This window comes from Drosophila pseudoobscura, chromosome 5 (genome assembly GCF_009870125.1).
Source record: "Drosophila pseudoobscura strain MV-25-SWS-2005 chromosome 5, UCI_Dpse_MV25, whole genome shotgun sequence".
Classification (NCBI taxonomy): Eukaryota; Metazoa; Arthropoda; class Insecta; order Diptera; family Drosophilidae; genus Drosophila; species Drosophila pseudoobscura.
The window spans coordinates 507,815-527,831 of NC_046682.1; the positions used below are offsets into that span (position 1 = coordinate 507,815).

A 20,017-nucleotide genomic window follows, 5' to 3' on the forward strand; every position below is an offset into this window, starting at 1 on the left:
ATTTAAGAAGATCAAGACATCTTAGATGCAACACCTGTGTATATAACATGATATATATAACAGCGTGCATATGGAAAATTAAATTGCTAAAGGTCAAAAAATCAATTTGTTGCACTTCCACTTTGAATTAAATGAGGCGGGAAACAGTGCACCAAAATTTTCTGTTATGCGCGAAAACGTACTTCTTGCCGTTCTGTTACCCAAATCGCCAAAATCGATTTATCGTCCGCTATTAGCATGATAAATCGAAGATTTGTTACACTGATAATTATTTCAGAGACAAATATGACATTGGGTTGAAAAAACAAATTTGTAAAGTAGGCATACGCTAAATGCCAAGGTAATAGTGTAAAAATTTATGTTAATGAATTAATAAGTCATCCTTTTTTATGCGATTAAGATTTTTTCGTATAAAAATGCGTTTATGTTTTATTTTGGCGAGGAAAATTTTTCCGTTTTCAAAACAGAAAAATCTTGAAATCCTAAATGGGAAAATTTTTGGTGAAAGTAAAAACCGGTGTCTTCCTGATTATGTATTACATATGTACATTCATACATTATATTTGTTTATTATGTATTAAACAACATTTTTTTAATTATCTGCTTAGACACTTGCCCAGACCGCCTAATAAGCGGATAATGTGTAAGCGAAAAAGAGTAAAAGAGAACTAAAGAATAATTACTATATATATATGTATATATAACTTTTATAATCAAAATTAAAAATAAATTTTATTACTACATTTTTATATACAAATTTATATTTAATAATTAATTTTTAATTTTATCATTTAAATTAATTTTAATAGATTAATTAACTTTTAAAATAAAAATTTGATATGATATTTGAATTTTTATTTTATTTTTAACTTGTATAATCAAAATTTAAATAAATTTTATGACTTCATTTTTATATAATAATTATTTTTTAATTTTATAATTTAAATTAATTTTAATAATTTAATCAAAATTTAAAATAAAAAATTACAAATAAAAGTATATTAAATTTTGAAATTTGCCGTAAAAAATAACATACATATGTCTACTTCCCCCATCTTTCTTGGTGGTTATTTGGTGCCTCAATTTTTTGTAACTCAACTATTATTTGCGGTCCCAGCTAAAATGTATGAGAATCATATGCACACATACAGTTGTATCTCAGTCCATGTATATAACGAGAGTGCAGCTGGCTCTTAAGCGCTTTCTCTCTCTCTCTCTCTTTGGCGTTTAAAATTAAAATTTCAAGAGAGTCAGCTCTTGAGTCAGGTGGCAAAGAATTGAGTACAGAAAATTGTTTTACTCTTACTATTTATATTGTCTTTGGTATAATGTCCATCTAAGTATAAGCATGATACAATACGGTGTAGTTAAATATTTTACCGTTATTTTAATATTTCGCGTCATGCCAATTTGACTTTGCAGTCTAGAGCCGTGTGTTAAATTAAATGCCAATTGCACATAATTTAAAATCAAAAAGTTTTACCAATAAAACCCAGTTAAAAAAAGGAAAAATATGATTAAGAAATTATAAATAATATCAATAATAAACAATAAAAGAGGCTTTAAGGGCCGAGAATCTGCCTTTACTGTTATGGTCATGAAAAAGCTATTGCCTATATCTTCTTGGCATATGTTCAGAAACAGTAATGAAAATCACTAATCCTCGATACTATAATATGAATCCGTCACAGAGCACTTCTAACGATCGCTTTCGTTTCTATGGCAGTTATATGTATGACACAGGTATCCGATTTTGAATGCTCTGAATTTTTTAAATTATCATGGAAAAGTAAGTAATTTTCATGTTATAGTCAAAACTGTTTGCCTACAAATAAAAAGATGGGCGGACGGACAGACGGACATACTTAATTCGTTAAGCCAATGATGGGTAACGACAAGCTAATGTACATAATCTGTAGCTGAAAGTATATATAATCTGACAGTTTGACGAACAGTAACTGTTTATTTTCCATACTTATATAGATCAAAATTCTGTGTTTTAAGCTGCTTCTCCATAATGAAATATATAAATAAAAATAGCAATATTATTCATTAGTGGATTTCGCCACAAACAATTATAGTTAACCTACAGCAAGGACTCTTCCCGCCTCTACCACAAATACTTACTTACTCACAGTTTGATCAACAAGGATTGTGTTTGTATAAGCGTAAAAGGAGCCTTAATTTAAATAAATATAACTTAACGTATAAATTCGCTTTATAGAAACGAAAAATTAAAACTCTTCCAACAAGTTCGAGAAATGGGAATTCTCATATATTCCCCACCGACCTCACCCTCTTTTTCCTTCATTATATTAAGCACTATTAAACGTTTCGTTCAAAATTAATTTCTCCTTTTCTAACTTCTGGTTAAAATAATAATATAACGAGAATAAAAAATCCAATTTTAAATGAGTAGTTTAAAAAAATTTGGTAATAAAAGTAAAAGAAATATTTTAATTAAAATAAATCAAAAAAATGCCCTAACATTTTTTAAAACCAGCTTCCGCTTCCCAACTTCGAGCTTAGTCCGCCGATACCTTTTCCCAACAAATTTCCAACGCGTCCAGCAACAACATTGGTGACAGCAGCAGCTTGAGCGGCAGCTACTTTTGATTTGGGTAAGCCCCTAGGCATATTGGATTCTTCGCCAGTGTCTTCCTCATCCGCTTCTCGAATATCATCACAGGCCCTATGCATGCGGGAATTACTTTGAAAATCTAAACTCGAACTCTTTAAAGTAAAGCCACTACTTACTCATCTCCTTCGGCGACTTCGGGCATTGTTAGAGAGCAAGTTGCTTCTTCAGTAGCCATACGAACAGACACCGTCTGATAAGCTTTCGAATTTAGCTTGTCTTCCAAAACACCTTGCAGTTCAAAGTCGGAATATATTTTCTAAATATAAAATGGGTCAATACAACTATTTTCCGAGATGGTGATTTCAATAACTTTTCAAGAATATTAAATATATAGCTAGATATAGAAAGATAGATTTTCTTGCAGACGGATTTTTAATATAATAAGAATACCGATAAATAACGTGACAGGAAGGGAAGCACAAAATGTCTTGAAGTTGATATGTAGTATAGGTACAAAGCTAGTCTCTCAGATATCTGTCCACGCCCCTCAAACTTAGCATGTGCACGCAGTATAGAAGTTGAGAACTGGTCGGATATTATATTAATTCTACAGGAATTATTCTCTTTGTATTATATTGGTTCCTGTACTCAAGCCCATCAAGGAAGGCTTACATACTGTGATCTATATATTTTTAACTGGATTTAGTATCGTAGAGAACAACTTCATCTTCAGTTAGTTGAGTTAGTTAAAATTTCGCCACACCCCCTTCCGCCCCTGCAAAGGACGAAAATCTGGGCCATCCACAAATCTCAGAGACTATTAAGGCTAGAGTAACCAAATTTGGTATCCACACTCCTGTTAAATCTCACTACAAAACGTATATTTCAAAAATTTCGCCCCACCCCCTTCCGCCCCCACAAAAGACGAAAATCTGTTGCATCCACAATATTGAGGATACAAGAAAACTAAAAACGCAGAATCATAGATCATGACCATATCTATCAGATTTCTGAATCTGGACCAGATCGGATCATTTTTATAGCCAAAAGGAACAAATCAATTTGCAGTGGCTACGCAGCGCCCGACGACACGCTCAGACTGATTTTCTGTCTCTCTCGCACGCACTCTTTGTCGTGTCGTTCAATATTAACGGCGTCTGCCCTCCTCGTTTCGTTTTATATTTACAGTGGAACTTCCATATGGCGAATCTCAAGAGAATATAGAATTGCAGTGTTGTGGAAATAAATTCGTTGGATAGATCCACGATGTTTATGGAAGATCGTAATAGAAAAGTTCAACTGTAGTTCGTTTTGAATCTTTGCAGGTCCAACTGCTCAGATGTGCCTATTAAATAATTGTATTATTGCAAATCTACTGGGTACCGGTTACAAATATCAACCTAGTGCAATTATTTAAGCCAATCTAGTTCTTTTATTCCTCGAAAACTGTTTTTATTTCAAGATTATAATTTAAATGTCATATTTTAATCCCGTGAAAAAAATATGAGATTAATACCTTTGTGAGTTTGAAAACGATTGAATGCAATACACATTTATAAAATAGGTTTTGCTACGCTTCACACTTCCTGCTGAACTATTGAATGAAATCACGTTTTTGTTTTGACAGAGCTATAAACTTTTCTGAACAAGAATACATATTTATACTTTGATGAATATACTTCTTTAACCTTCGTGATATTAGGAAAATAAAAAACCATTGTCGAACACAACGAATACATTACCTTGATAATATGAGATATAGATGAGACTTGTGCATAATGCAGGGCATTATCCGAACGTTCCGACAGCCAATTATTGAGCATAATAACTTGCTGTGTATACCATTGCTCGAAAAAATTTAGTGTCCATAAATCGTCACCAATTTTCCCACGTATCTGGTCCATGTTATTCCGTAAGAAATTCACATAGCCCTGTCCCAGGTCCTTTCCAGAGCTCGAAACATTTGTGAAACTGAGAATTGAACCAATCAAGCTTCCTTCGTCGTATCGAGCTAATTTTGACAAAGTCGACTCTAGCACTGACATAAGTTTACCACTTAGCCCTTGTGTCATCGCTACATTCGCTTTGTCGATTTGGTCGTCGATTTTTGCATGGAATTTATACTAGGAAAGAGTATATTTTAAATTTAAGCTTGTTGCTGTATATGCGATTTGTCACCAATCAACTTACCAAGTCAATGCCATCAATAGTCGTCAGTTTAAAGCTTTGATTTTTAGCATCTAATATCACATTAACCATAGCGCACATCTCGGATGGTATAATATAGTCCGTTGATATGAAAGCAACATTTTTTTTCAGCCATGACTGAAAAGACGAATCAGTTCGTTGTATGCACTGCTCAATCATATCAACTGCCATCATTTTTAACCGCTGTTCTAAATGTTGTCGAAACTCAGCATCTGGCCAGTGCAGATCCCTTATGAAGGACTGTAGTGCGTCTAGCTTCCAAAAGAGATCCTCGGAAGTAGCACACCCATTTCTAAGCAAATAAAATCCCAAGTTAAAAATAAATCTCACTATGATAAACAGTGTTGTTGTCTACACATATACTAATGTGTAAAAAATCGTTATATTAGTTTAAACCTCTAGTGAAAACTTCTGTGTTATAATTATTTTAGATACTGTTTTCACACTGTAGGGTATTTTTTTATTATCGATTATGCAAGTTTTATACTAGAGCCCTGCATTAATGGACATACACTCCCCGACACTTGAATACGACATACTAATTTGTACACTTTAGGCACCAATATTTTCGGGCACAAGCCAAAGAAAACGGTGAATTTGAATTTTCCTCAAATCTCTATTCAATTTAGCATAAATTAAAAAAAAAGTAATAGCAATATTCATCAAAGTAGATTGAGGAAAAAAATTTAATTGACATAACTCAAATTTCCGCTCCCAAAAAATGCGACACTTGAATACGACATTCACATTGAAAAATTTTTGTGGTCGCGACCGGACATTGAATAAATTCTCAAAAATCAATTAGGGTGTCCTTATTACGAGAAAAAAATTTGGGTTATGGTAAGTCTTTTTCAAAGGACGAAAACTCCACAATAAAAGCCTCGAAGGAAGTAGGTCCATCAATAATAAAAATAAGTGATGAAATTGGTAAAACTAGGTGTGTTCTGAGTGATTTCATAAAGAACGGGTCAAATTATGGCAAAAACATAAAAACCCGAACCAAAATTGCTACTTCCGAGACCTCTATGAGATCTCATCTGCGAGCCGCATCTAAAAAACACGACTAAAACTCGATTAAAAAATCTAAAACTGTACTTTAAGCTAGTGCTAAAATAATAAAACATGTTTTTTTCGAAGACTCCACACCATAAGGGACTGTAATTAATGAAAAACCCCTCAACTTTGTTGCATATTTGACAAACTCGACTTAATGAAAAATCAACTGGTCCACGCCGTTTTAGGATCTTGCTCACCACAGAATAATAGCGCTCACACTGCTGTGAAAACGATCCAATTATAATTCTTCTTTACTACGCACTTCCTTTACTTCCTTGAGTCCTTATAAATATAAAAAAAAACCCTTATGACACTTAAAATTTAATTTTGTTCCTTTGAAAATGCTATGTAGCGACAGTCTCTACTCCACGCCATATGAATATGCAAAAGTACGGGAATAAGTAAGTAAGTTTTCGTCCGTTGGCTGAGGTTTTTTATTAATTACAGTCCCTTATGGTGTGGAGTCTTCGAAAAAACATGTTTTATTATTTTAGCACTAGCTTAAAGAACAGTTTTAGATTTTTAAATCGAGTTTTAGTCGTGTTTTTTAGATGCGGCTCGCAGATGAGATCTCATAGAGGTCTCGGAAGTAGCAATTTTGGTTCGGGTTTTTATGTTTTTGCCATAATTTGACCCGTTCTTTATGAAATCACTCAGAACACACCTAGTTTTACCAATTTCATCACTTATTTTCATTATTGATGGACCTACTTCCTTCGAGGCTTTTATTGTGGAGTTTTCGTCCTTTGAAAAAGGCTTACCATAACCCAAATTTTTTTCTTGTAATAAGGACACCCTAATTGATTTTTGAGAATTTATACAATGTCCCGTCGCGACCACAAAAATTTTTCAATGTGAATGTCGTATTCAAGTGTCTCATTTTTTGGGTGCGGAAATTTGAGTTATGTCAATTAAATTTTTTTCCTCAATCTACTTTGATGAATATTGCTATTATTTTTTTTTTAATTTATGCTAAATTGAATAGAGATTTGAGGAAAATTCAAATTCACCGTTTTCTTTGGCTTGTGCCCGAAAATATTGGTGCCTAAAGTGTACAATTTAGTATGTCGTATTCAAGTGTCGGGGAGTGTAAAAAGGTGTTTTCTTTTTTTGCGTTTTTTTTAAGCTACATCTGCATAACTACACCTGCTGCAGCGCACATTTCCCGATGCAGAGTGTGCGAAACAGAATGAGAGAATTTTCGTATCTTCAAAATTGTTTATGCGACAGATTTTCGTACTTCGTGGGGGCAGAAGGGGGTGGCGCGAAATTTCGAAACACTAACAGTGGAATATCACAGGAGTCTGGATACAATATTTGCTTTCTCTAGTTCTTATAGTCTCTGAGGCCTAGGCGCTCGTCGGGACGGACAGACGGACCGATAGATATGGCTATATCGACTCGGCTTTTGATACTGATCAAGAATATATATATATACTTTATGAGGTCGGAAACACTTCCTTCTGAGTGTTACACACATATCTCCTTCCATCACAAATCTAATATCTATCCACATCGAGTACCCGATATAAAAAAGGTACTTTCTTAAAATATATATCGGATGTTCTTGAACAATAAAAGCTTTTAAAAATGCAGGGCTCTATTTTATACTAAATAGATAAAAGCATATAATTACCGCAAGTATTAAATCAACTTAAATCATTTATATCTTAAATCCCTTATACAAATAATTGTTCATTGTGTAAAAAACAAGTCTAAAAATCCGGTACGAAATGCTTTTATATATTCTATAACATAACCCAAATTGGTGGACGAAATAAAGCTTTTCTAGTTTTTTGTTATTATTCAGCGTATACATAGTGTAATAATGAAATGGATCTAAAATAGATACCGGCTGCTATGAAATGAAACCATAGGAATCGAAGATTACAGCGATATTTACATATACATCTAGCACCATTACCAACCTTGAACTTAAATAATTATCATTCGATGGCTGACTAAGCAAGCAACAATTTTTAAATTATATATGCAGGTAATGAAAATAGAAACTAAAAAAACTTTTTGAAAGAAGCAAACTCTTAATTGGCATAGCTTTCAAGCCAATTTCTGCTGAAATTTATCGCAGATAACTGGATTTAAAATAATATAAAAGCAACTTTATTTATTTAAGGCACATTTTTCCTAAAATTTATCGGAAATACGAGCGCAAACAAAACTTACATAAAGCAACTTAAGTACCGGACATAAAATATTCCTTCAGCGTGGTACCTCATTTTTAGTAGTGCGGCATACACATATACAAAGTCCTTTTGTACAATAATATGAAAATAAAACTTGCCTAGCGATCTCGCATCGGTCGACACTTTGTAATTATTATTAAGGATGACGAAGATGTAAAATGCGATGATAATACTGTTCTGTACTGATAATGTTCTTTATAACGTGTCAATCGAAAGAATGCTAAGCTCGGGATTGATTCAAAATTTTTTTTGGCGACTACGCCCTGGTACTGCTTGACCGACAGAAATTAATTTACATTAATTAAATTATTGCAATTTAACGGACACAATCTATCTAATCAATCCTTTCACAAGTCAAAGAGAATTTCATTTTAATTGCTGTCAATCGATTAAGGCCTCACACATATCTTGACTTGCAGCTTGATGCAGATGATTAACGTGAACTATATATCCTATGTATAGTGATGAATGCAGTGGTTCCCAACTTTGCATAAAGTTATGATGAATAAATTACGTAGGCCGTTATTAAAATTGTTTGAAAAACAAATTTTAATGATGGCAAATCATTTCTTTGTTTTAAAAATTATTCTCCAGAAAATCTCAAACTTGTTGATGCACGTGATAATTCGACCGAGTAATTCGTATTAGGTATGGATATTTTGACTTAAATCACTCAGAAATATTTTTATTATCTAATATATAAAATTCTCGTGTCAAAAGCTTTTTTGCTAAATTCCTCATAAATGGCTTGACCATTTTTCGTGAAATTTTGTGTGCTTATCGGTTAGGTGTGCACATCGTCCAACACTATTTTCTATCCCGATCAGACCACTCTTCGGGTACCTATGTCCTTTTATTTTGGTTTTGGTTTTTGTTGCTAAAAAACTATTCCGATTTTAGTAGATATTGGCTATGGGAAAGTTGCTTTACATAAAAATATTGGATGCATCAAATTACAGACGGACTTCCTCCCAATCAACGACTCGCAAAATTCTGTCACCGATAACATATTTCCCGACGTACACACTCAATATTAAATCATAATTGGCTGGCAGAAAGAACCATTTTGGCAGCAAAAAATGTGGACGTCTATGGGTTAAATTTAAAGTTGTTGCCTGGGGACTTGGTGTCATACAAATCTATTGATGCAGTTTGTGACGAAACTGCAACGTCACTGCAACTCCAACGAAACTGTGATTTATCCAATTAATTGCCAGGCATGCCTCCACACCATTTACAATTAAAGGTCGGACCTCCGATCATTCTGCTTCGTAACTGGAACCCACCACGGCTGTGTAATGGCACACGATTAGTCATTAAAAAACTAATGAGAAACGTTATTGAAGCAATCAATTTGAATGGAAAGTTTCAAGGCGCTCTGAAAGAAAGCTACAGTTGAAAGCTGCAAGTCTCTCCAGGCTTCAAAGTTGAGGAATACGAGTTCTTGGATGTGCAAGGCTCCATGTTGACAATGGAGGAGAACCAACCGGCGGCGGCCAATGTCCAGTTCCAACAGGTTCCAAGTCAAGGATCAGATAAAGGTTAAAGCAGAATTAATAAAGGTGAAGCTATACCAAAACAGATGGAAGAGAAATGAAGTTGGCCAAAGTTGACAGAACACTTCAGGAAATCTCAGAAGCAGATTGTTAAGTTATTAGCCTTAATCCATACAGCATAGTCAGCATACCAGTAGAATAACATCCTATTATTGTAATACCCGATACTTAAAAAGAGTATAGCGGTATATTATATTTGTGGGGAAAGTAAGGCCCTGAAGGAAGCGTTGTATGGGGTCGGATAAAGTATATATATTCTTGATCAGCATCAATATCCGAGTCAATACAGCCACGTCTGTCTATCCTTCTGTCTGTCCATCCGTTTACCCGTCCGTCCGTCTTGTATGACGCCTAGTACTCAGCGACTATATGAGCTAGAGCAACGCAATTTTGTATCCAGACTCCTTTGATATAACACAGAATCAAGTTGGTTTCGAAATTTCGCCCAAAAGGCGAAAATCTGTGGCATCCACAGTTATGTCTAACTGTCCGTCCATACGTCTTTATAAGCGCCTAGATCTCGGGCTACGCCGCCAGATATTAGCCATTAATCGATAGAATATATCCAGTGGTGCAGCAGTAAATTAAATCCCTTGCTCGCATATCCCACCTTCTTCGGATATTTCAATTTATGAGCGCACTTGTCCGCTTTAACCGCTGTTTCTTCCTCGCTATCTGATAAAGATCGTATGATAGTTCTTGGTGACTTCAACTTGCCAGGAACTGTTTGGTCTTTGGTAAACGAGTCTAGTATCCTAGTGCCCATGTCACGACATGACTTTGTTGACGGCTTGCTTGACCTGTCCCTGTCTCAAGTCAATCATGTGAAAAATTCCTTGGGTCGATTGCTTGATCTATGCTTTGTATCGGATCCGACCATAGTGTTGTTAACACGAGCCCTTCCGCTCACTATACCTGAAGACGCCTACCACCCTACTTTCGAGGTGTCGCTAGATATAGGACCAACTGTATTGGATCGGTCGAGTAGACTACCTGAACGTGTCCGCTGCTTTCGTAAATCCGAGTTTTCGAAGCTTAATAACCTCATTAGGGATTTTGATTGGTCCGCTTTGAACTTGTGCACTGATGTCACAAAAGGCACAAACATTTTTTACAATGCTCTCGGCACATTTTTATACCCGATACTCAAAAGGAGTATTGGGGTATATTAGATTTGTGGTAAATGTGGATGTGTGTAACGTCCAGAAGGAATCGTTTCCGACCCTATAAAGTATATATATTCTTGATCAGCATCAATAGCCGAGACGATTGAGCCCTGTCTGTCTGTCCGTCCGTCCGTCTGTCCGTCTGTCCGTCCCCTTCAGCGCCTAATGCTCAAAGACTATAAGAGCTAGAGCAACGATGTTTTGGATCCAGACTTCTGTGATCTGATGTCACTGCTCCAAAAATATTTCAAAACTTTGCCACGCCCACTTCCGCCCCCACAAAGGGCGAAAATCTGTGGCATCCACAATTTCGACGATACGAGAAAACTAAAAACGCAGAATCGTAGAAGATGACTATATCTTCTAGAGTGAAAAATCTGAACCTGATCGTATAATTATTACAGCCAGAATCACGAAAACAATTTCACTCTTTCTCGCTCTGTCTCACTCTAACACACAGGTTTCATGGTCGGTTTTGCCAATTGCAAAATATGAGTTCAAGGATCTCAGAACCTATAAAAGCCAGAGCAACCAAATTTGGTATCCACACTCCTGTGATATCGGACCTTGACCGTTTCCTGTCCAAATTTCGCCACACCCCCTTCCGTCCCCGCAAAGGACGAAAATCTGAGGCAACCACAAATCTCAGAGACTATTAAGGCTAGAGTAACCAAATTTGATGCACACACTCCTTTAAGATGTCACTATAAAACGTATATCTCAGAATTTCGCCCCACCCCCATCCGCCCCCACAAAGGACGAAAATCTGTTGCATCCACAATATTGCAGATTTGAGAAAACTAAAAATCAGAATCATAGATAATGACCATATCTATTAGATTGCTGAATCTGGATCAGATCAGACCATTTTTTTAGCCAAAAGGAACAAATCAATTTGCAGTGGCTACGCAGCGCCCGACGTCACGCTCAGACTGATTTTCTGTCTCTCTCGCACGCACTCTTTGTCGTGTCGTTAAATATTAGCGGCGTCTGCCGGAGGAGAGCCATACTGACTTAGTATCGGGTATAACCTTAGAGTTGCGGTGTCCGCAGCAACTCACAACGTTCCTCCTCGTTTTATTCTTGTGTCCCGCTTTCTTGTCCTATTAGATCTGGAAATCCCTCTTGGTTTACCAAAGAGTTATCTAGTCTAAAAAACTTAAAATCAAGACTTTATAAAAAATTTCAAGAAGTGGGCTCTCCTACTTCTCACTCTCGTTATGTAATAGCTCGGTCAAACTTTTCAGATCTTTATGCTCATTGCTATAAGAACTACCTATCTCGTTGCAGGATACGTTTTTCTCAGGACCCTAAACAGTTTTACTGCTTCGTAAACAGTAAGCGTAGAACGTCCGCACACCCATCCTCGCTATCATTTTGTAATACGTCGGCAAATAATGATCAGGCAATTGCCGATCTTTTTGCCCAGTTTTTCCAAACCACCTATTCTGAGGAAAGCTACTCTGGTCAACTGTACCCATACGGTTTACCGAAGTCGAACGGCATTAGATTAACCTTAGACTAATAAGGATATTAGACTAACCTTCGAGGAAAATTAGCACTAAACTTATTAAGAAATTAAGCATGCAATAAAATACAAAATACAAATACCACTACAATTACTAATTACTAGAAAGGTGTGTAAGGATTAGTAATTTAATTTAAATTGTTAAATGAATATTCCCTACTTCATGATCTTCGACTAGTTAAGCCGGTGTTTTCACCGGGTCTAGACGGGGTTCCAGGTTGTGTACTCAGGTACTGCGCCGAAGCTCTGTGTGGATCTTTGCTTAAACTATTCACCCTGTCCATTGATTTCTCTTGCTTGCCCCCAATCTGGAAGAAATCGTTTATAATTCCTTTCCATAAAAAAGGTAGCAAGTCTGATGCAAAAAATTATAGAGGTATAGCAAAGTTATCCGCTATTCCCAAATTGTTTGAGAAGGCTTTAACTCCGCACTTGCAACATCTCTGCAAGTCACTTATATCTCCAACTCAGCATGAATTTATAAGGCGGCGATCAACCACCACGAACTTGTTAGAGTTTACCTCTTTTCATTATTAAAGGCTTTCAAGGTAACTTACAGACGGATGTTATTTACACCGACTTTAGTAAAGCATTCGACTCTGTAAACCATTCCCTTTTAGCACATAAACTTGACCTTTTAGGGTTTCCGCCCAACCTCCTGAGATGGATTTCTAGCTATCTTTGTTCTAGGTCTCAAAGAGTCCTCTTTAAAAACTCCCTCTCTTTACCAGTAAAGGTTTCTTCGGGAGTACCACAGGGCAGCCATCTAGGCCCCTTACTCTTCACACTCTTTATTAATGACTTGCCTTCAGTATTAACATACTCTCGAGTACTTATGTATGCGGATGATGTTAAACTGTGTCCAGTACAAGGACATTTCATTTCATTCTCGCTTGCAATCCGATCTCAATAGCTTTCAGTCATGGTGTTGTTCAAACTTGTTACACCTTAATGCCTCGAAATGCAAAGTTATGACATTTCATCGTTCTAGCCCTTTGTTGGCTCCCTACACCCTATTTGGTGGTTCTCTTGAGAGAATTACCCTGGTGGATGATCTGGGTGTTATGTTAGACCCCAAGTTAAAGTTTTCCGAACACATTTCTACCACGGTAAATAAGGCCATGGGCGTGCTTGGGTATAAAGAGGTGGTCAAAGGAACTTGACGACCCCTATATAACAAAGACTCTCTATACCTCACTTGTTCGTCCGATCTTAGAATACGGCTCCTGTGTATGGTGCCCTCAGTACAAAGTACACCAGGACCGTATAGAATCAGTACAGAACAAATTTGTACTCTTTGCTCTGCGGGGCCTTAACTGGGATTCGGGTGTAAGACTCCAGTAGACTATTATTAGTAAACCTCCCATCCTTAGTTAACCGTAGAAAAATGCTTGATGTGGTATTTATGCATAACTCTATCAGGGGTGACATAGACAGCCCTGATCTGTTGTGCCGCATAAACTTCACGATTCCTATTAGACTGACTAGAAATTTTATACCGTTGTTCCTTCCATTTTGTAGATCGAATTATTCCTTGCATGAACCGTTTAGGGTCTTATGCTCGGATTATAATTCCCTCTACCATATTATATCCAACACTAATTCTCTTCCTCTTATTAAATTACTAATCCTTACACACCTTTCTAGTAATTAGTAATTATAGTGGTATTTGTATTTTGATTGCATGCTTAGTTTCTTAGTAAGTTTAGTGCTAATTTTCCTCGAATGTTAGTCTAATAGCTATCTTTCTTGCATGTTCGCGTTCGGTTCGGCTACGTAATGCGCGTCATGCGGCAGCGCCCCTCGGTCGGTTGGGCGGGAGGAGGGCTGCGTTTTGCCTGGGATCCGCGCGTAACAGCCTTCTGCTGGTTTAACATGGGCCACTTGACGGTGCAGTAACTGCATCGCCTCTTGAAAGATGCAGTCATTGCATGTCAACGTCCATGATGTTAATCATTTGCACTGTTCACATTTTCATTATACATGCTCACACACGGCAGCAGCCTATGCAACCACTCTTCTTTTCGCGCCTTTCTTTCGCCATCTCTATCGCTCTCTCGATTTGTCACCTCCGTCTGCCCTTAAATTTATACTTTTATAAAAATCGAACCGTTTAGGAAATTTTTATATATTAGATTTGGATTTTATCTGTTTTTAATTTTTCTATACATCTTTTCTACATCCCTATTTTTTTAATCTTCCGCCCACAACAGAAATGTTATATCACTCTGAATGAGGAAGAGCTTGTAAAAGAGAGAGGAAGAAGATGAGTAAGCGGGTGGAAGGCATTGCGTAGCCACCATAATTTCATTTTTTTCTTCTGGATATACTATTATTTTCAACTGATTCGGCAATCTTTGTTTTCGGTTTTTTTCGTACCTTTAAAATTTGAAATACCAAGACTTTTGAAGGGGCGAAATGCCCTTAGCTCTTATAATCTCGGAGATCTAGGTGCTTATTGGGACGGACGAACGGCCAGACGGATATGACTATATGGACTCGGCTATTAATGCTGATCAAGTATATACTCTATGAGGACGGAAAAGCTTCCGTCTCTGTGTTCAAAATGTAATATACCCCTTTACTCTTCGAGTACCGGAAATTCGGTTTCGTTACTCATGAAAAAAAGTACAAAAAAATCATAAGCACCTTCGCGAAAAGACCCCTTTATATTTTTACAACAAATTGCATTGTAAAGTTAATTTTTAAATATTTATGTTTAATTACAGTGGATGAAAGGAATTTCACTATCCACTAGTCGATGGTATCACAACACTTTAAATGATCTGGGAGTCGGCCTTATTATAAGTTATTCAATTTACCTAGCCACCAAAACAGTAACTGCACAGGATAGTGGGAGACTTACATGACGGTTTCCAAAACGAACAGTACACTGTGGCTGGATATCTCCCAGGCTTTCGACATTGGGGCTCAAAGGACTACGCGCCAAGATCAAAATTATGCTCAACCCTCAGCTGTATGAAGTTATCAAAAGCTTTCTGACGGAGAGGACCTTCCGCGTAGTCCAGGATGGTGCAGCTTCTTTGACCAAGACCATCAAGGCAGCGTGCTTAGCCCGACAACTTTTCGAAAGTTTATCTTTCGCCGTGTTCTTACTTATTTGAAAAATAAATTGCTAATATAAGCCAGTAAATTCTAGTCGCGACCGGGTATGTTTCCTATCCACAATGAATGAAATAAATCCCAATCTGCGCTAATTATATTATTATTGCGAGCTTATTAAAAGAAATTCTCAATGGCAGTATGGGAATTTATATTCCAATCTTTGGGTGCATAGGAATTTTTTTCTTTTTACCATTCCCGTACTTAGTATGCATTCTTAATTTGTCAGTTGCATTGTTAGTATGTACGGTTAATTAAAAAAAATGCTTATTTATGTTATCATGCCCTTGTCAGGGAAATATTTAGCACTAATATGTGGATTTAAAAAATTAAATTTGAAAAAAATATGTATTTAATAAACTCGTTAAAAACTAGCAACAAGAATTGGTATATTTTATATATATATATATATATATATATATATCCGGTTATAATGAATATAATTGTGAACTACTAGTCAGCTACAATGCAATTGACATTGGCGGTTTAATAATTATATCTTGTGAGATGCATATGAATTATGCTGGCAAGTTGCAAGAAATTGTTGGCAATGCATAAAATTTGGCAGAAAACAAAACGCAAAACGAAATGCAGACAATATTTTAATCTACGTATATTTATAAATGGAGTTTTTTTTATTTAAAAACCTCATATCGTCGACGGCGGCTGTTGCAACTGATTGCCTTGGTAGCTTCGGCACATAAAAATTTACTTGATCTTTCTTGCCGCTAAGTAGCGTTGATGGGTTGAGGGCCGCTGTATTGAGCGCCTGGGCTGCATTGTTTAATGCTGCAGGGTTCAAAGCAGCGTTAATCCTATATATTCATAGAGTAAAAAATAAATAAATAAATAGAACATAAACTCTCCATTTAAAAGATGAAATTTAAATGATTCAAAGCAAGACGGCCCTTAAACATAACAGTCAATTTTAGTTTATGTGCGAAAACCATTCGACTTTTCAATCTGACTACCTGTTCAACCAATTAATTCCAATCCCAAAGGTTTTTTTTGTTTGTGATCATATAAGTAATAAGCTTCTGCATCCGTGTGCATATTTATAGTTTTAGCATACAAATTCGTAATAAAAACATTTTTTTGTGTAATTAAGTCTTATGAAATTGCGCCTTGGTTTAAATATTTTACTTATGGGCATGGGATATGGAAATGTGTGTTATACTTACCCTTTGCTCTCCCAGCGTTCTTTTTCAAATCCTTTATGTATCGATTGGGCTATTGAAGATTCCATAAGATCCACATATCGCACAACTAATGGTGCAAAAGTGTCGCGAAGGTGTTGATGATAGCGACCATTGCGCAAGTTATCTGTAATAAATAATATTAAAATCCCAAAAACTGTTAATTACACTATGCAAAAAAGTTGGAATGTGGTATAAATAATACTCAAACCTCCTTTATCTGATAGATTTAAGACTCTGATTTATGAAAATATGTATATATAGATGTACAGTGGCGAGCTATGTGAATACATATTTATCACTTTTCACTTTAAGCGCCTGTGAAATCTTTCAAAATGAATCAATCCTTTTTTTTTAAGATTCTTTAATTTAGTGAGAATGAAAAAAGACAATAATTTCAATTCAGAGAGATAATTTTCCTTAAGAGATTTTAATTCGGGCGAAGAGAAGAAAACTCTCAGTGAAAGCGAGGGGCAAGACCCTATTTGGCGTACTGGTCGAGGAAGTTCGCGTCGCTCGGGACAAGTGGCATCTGGTGGAAAACGAGCTGCAGGACCGGTTCCTACAAGAACTGGAGGATAATGGCGGACCACCGCCAAAGTGTGAGGACGCAGGGTGGCATCAAGGCAAGGTGAAAGCCATCGCCTGCCAAGAAGCTCGCTCTCTACTTGAAGGCGGTGGCTGCCCTCACAGAGGTCTATCCAGGGGCGAAACTGCAGGTCGGGAAATGGGAAGATGTCCCCAGCCGTCCGATAGCCAGAGCTTGGGTCTCGGCTAAGCCTGCAGAGTCTGAGAAGACCCCCAGGTTACTGCAGGTCTGCAACCCCCACATTCCTACAGCCGATTGAAAGGTGTCCAAGGCAGAGGATATCCAAGGACCAATATAACCAGATCATCCTCGTCCTTAATGAGGAGTGCTTAGAGCTCCCGTAAAGACGGACGGTGTAGTGGACTATGGCTACAAGAAGATTACCATATCCACCTACCAGTCCGATCGCATGGGCAGGCAAGCGGAGGTCTAGTTTGAGGAGGCAATCCAGCGTCGGATGCGGCGTCCATGGTGTCGGACGACATCCTGGACGACGACGGTTCCAAGGAGAGCGAGCTAGCCAGGGGTCTCAGCCACATCGTTGTCGGGGAGGAGCCGGAGTCCCCCGACAGCGACCTAGAAACAACAATGGTGGAGGTGAGCCTCAGGAATGTCACGGACGCTCCTGCAGATAAACCTCCACCACTGTAAGGCAGCATGCACTGCTCTGCTGCTCCATCTGGCCAAGGGTGGACCTTATCAGGTCAGCCTGATCGATCAGATGCATGACGGTTGAGGCATCACTGGGGCGTCAACGTCCACCAGATTTGTCAGCAGAGGCACACCGCATGGCGAAGTTGTCATAGCATTCTCCGGTTTCTTTCCGCGGACGTTGTGTGGGCGCATGACAAATACTCTCACGAAGATGTCGAGATGGGCAGACAAATGCGGGCTGGGAGTCTACCCTAAAACGGAACTTGTGCTTTTCGCTAAGAATTACAAAGTTACTGACTCCCCCAAAACTCTGTGGAGAATTGCTAGCCCTTAGCAACAATGCCAAGTATCTTGGCCTAAACTTCGAAAGAAAGCTCGATTGGAAACTGAGCATAAATGATAGAGTAAAGAAGGCCACAGTGCCCCTCTATACATGCAGAAAATACCTCGGAATAAAATGGGAAATGATTCCGTATATAGTTCGGAGACTATGCACCGCCATCATACGACCAATCAGGAGTGGTGGTATGGTGGCCAGCCCTAGACAAAAGAACTTGTCCAACATGCGGACTACGCACTACTCCAGGGGATACCGTTCTGGACCTCCTCCCGGAGATCTCATGGAAAAGAAGGTGGCAACACATTCCGCCCTCAAAATGAGAGGAACCAAAATGTGGAAAGCGTCCGCGGTTGGGCACTCGGGAATCCTGACGAGACTGACGAGAGGACAGTTTATTGTACCAGTATCCCCAGTGATCACTTTTGATCCAGGTAGGTGGGATTCACATAGGGAAGACTGGGAGATGGGCGAACCAGGATCTGCAAATGCGGTACACTTTTACACGGATGGCTCATATCGATATGCTCGAATTCAGCGACTGTAAATGACTGCATAAGATCGCAGAGCAGTTAAATCCTTTCCTTATATGGCCACCGACGAGCTAGTCAGGCAGGGTACTACGATTCCTCTCGGAGAGGGAGCAAGTAGCGATGCCTTTGGCTACGTTCAGGCTTCTCACGCACGAATTGTTCGAGCAAAATGCAAACAAGAGATGGCAGCCAACCGTTTCCTTTAAGAAGCGCTCAGTAGAGCTGTATAGACTCAGCAGAGCACAGTGCTCTGCAGTTACTCGAGCCATCACGGGACACTGGAAGATCGCCACTTATGCCTCTCGACTGTCAATTCCTCATAATGACATCTGCATGAGTTGTCGCGACGAGGAAAAGGAGGAATCAGTCCCGCACTCATTCTGCCATTCCCCGGCCTTTGGAAATCGTCGTCTTCGGATTCTCGGGGCCGCTTTCCTCACACATATTTCGGACCTGTCCGAATTCAAACCAGGGATCTTGTTCAAATTCATTCAAGCCTCCCGATGAGATTGCCCTTAACCTGTAGTAGTCTGCTCCCACGGTTCAGGCAACGTGAAGGCGCACACGCCCATGCGGCAATACAATGGACCTCCTATAGGTCCAAGTGAGCTCGAAGGGGCGGAGGTTTTATTCCTCCTCCCCCGGCTACCGCCTTAACCTAACCTAACCATATCGAAAACTAATTAAAACTATATAAAAACTAACCATGCTGTAAACTTCGTAGTAGATCGCAATTCGTTGTTTTAGTGACCAGATTATTAATTCCAAAATCGTTTTGACGACCGTACACAAAAATCTGCCTACGTCTCTAAAGTTCGTACTTTCCGGATTGAGAATATAAATATTTTTTGTTTTTAACAACTCTGAACCAACTGCTTGATCTGCCCATTCGTAACACTGCCGTCCACTTAAACTTGTTCGTCGCGAGCATGTTCCTTGTCTCCTCCATGGTAGGGTGCCAGTCTTTCGCGATGTATCACTTTTAGTTTGTCATTAGATTGGATGAGGCGTCTTATTAACTGGCGAAACTCGTTCAACTGGCCAATTCTATAACCATTTTTTATTCATTAAACGTTAGGGTCACGCCGAATTTGAAATCAGCGGGAAGTCTTAAATCGTTCCCCCATATTGCAGCTGCCAGCGTGTCATACTTCCCGGAGCGATATGCCATTTAAAACATTAAAATAAGCTGATTTACTTCGACGGACTTCCTAAGATACTCCTGTAAGTTCTAATATCAATTATGTTTTCCTTTACTTCACACCGTGAACAATGTCTACATTCAG

General features: G+C 38.0%; 1 protein-coding gene across 12 annotated transcripts in view; it reads right to left on the minus strand.

Moving 5' to 3' along the window:
* Positions 1-1,337: 1,337 nt before the first annotated feature.
* Positions 1,338-20,017, minus strand: part of Cadps (calcium-dependent secretion activator 1) — a 42,328-nt gene continuing 23,648 nt past the window's right edge. For 8 of the 12 annotated variants that reach the window (XM_033381380.1, XM_033381379.1, XM_033381378.1 and 5 more), the window contains 6 exons: positions 16,604-16,745; positions 16,070-16,237; positions 4,772-5,081; positions 4,324-4,704; positions 2,758-2,897; positions 2,494-2,692 (listed from right to left, as the gene is read on the minus strand). In XM_033381380.1, coding sequence (XP_033237271.1) covers positions 2,494-2,692; positions 2,758-2,897; positions 4,324-4,704; positions 4,772-5,081; positions 16,070-16,237; positions 16,604-16,745 — 1,340 coding nt within the window. Of the gene's footprint in view, positions 2,693-2,757; positions 2,898-4,008; positions 4,270-4,323; positions 4,705-4,771; positions 5,082-16,069; positions 16,238-16,603; positions 16,746-20,017 lie in introns of those variants that run through there. The other 4 variants (XM_033381387.1, XM_033381383.1, XM_033381381.1 and 1 more) reach the window with 3 other exon arrangements.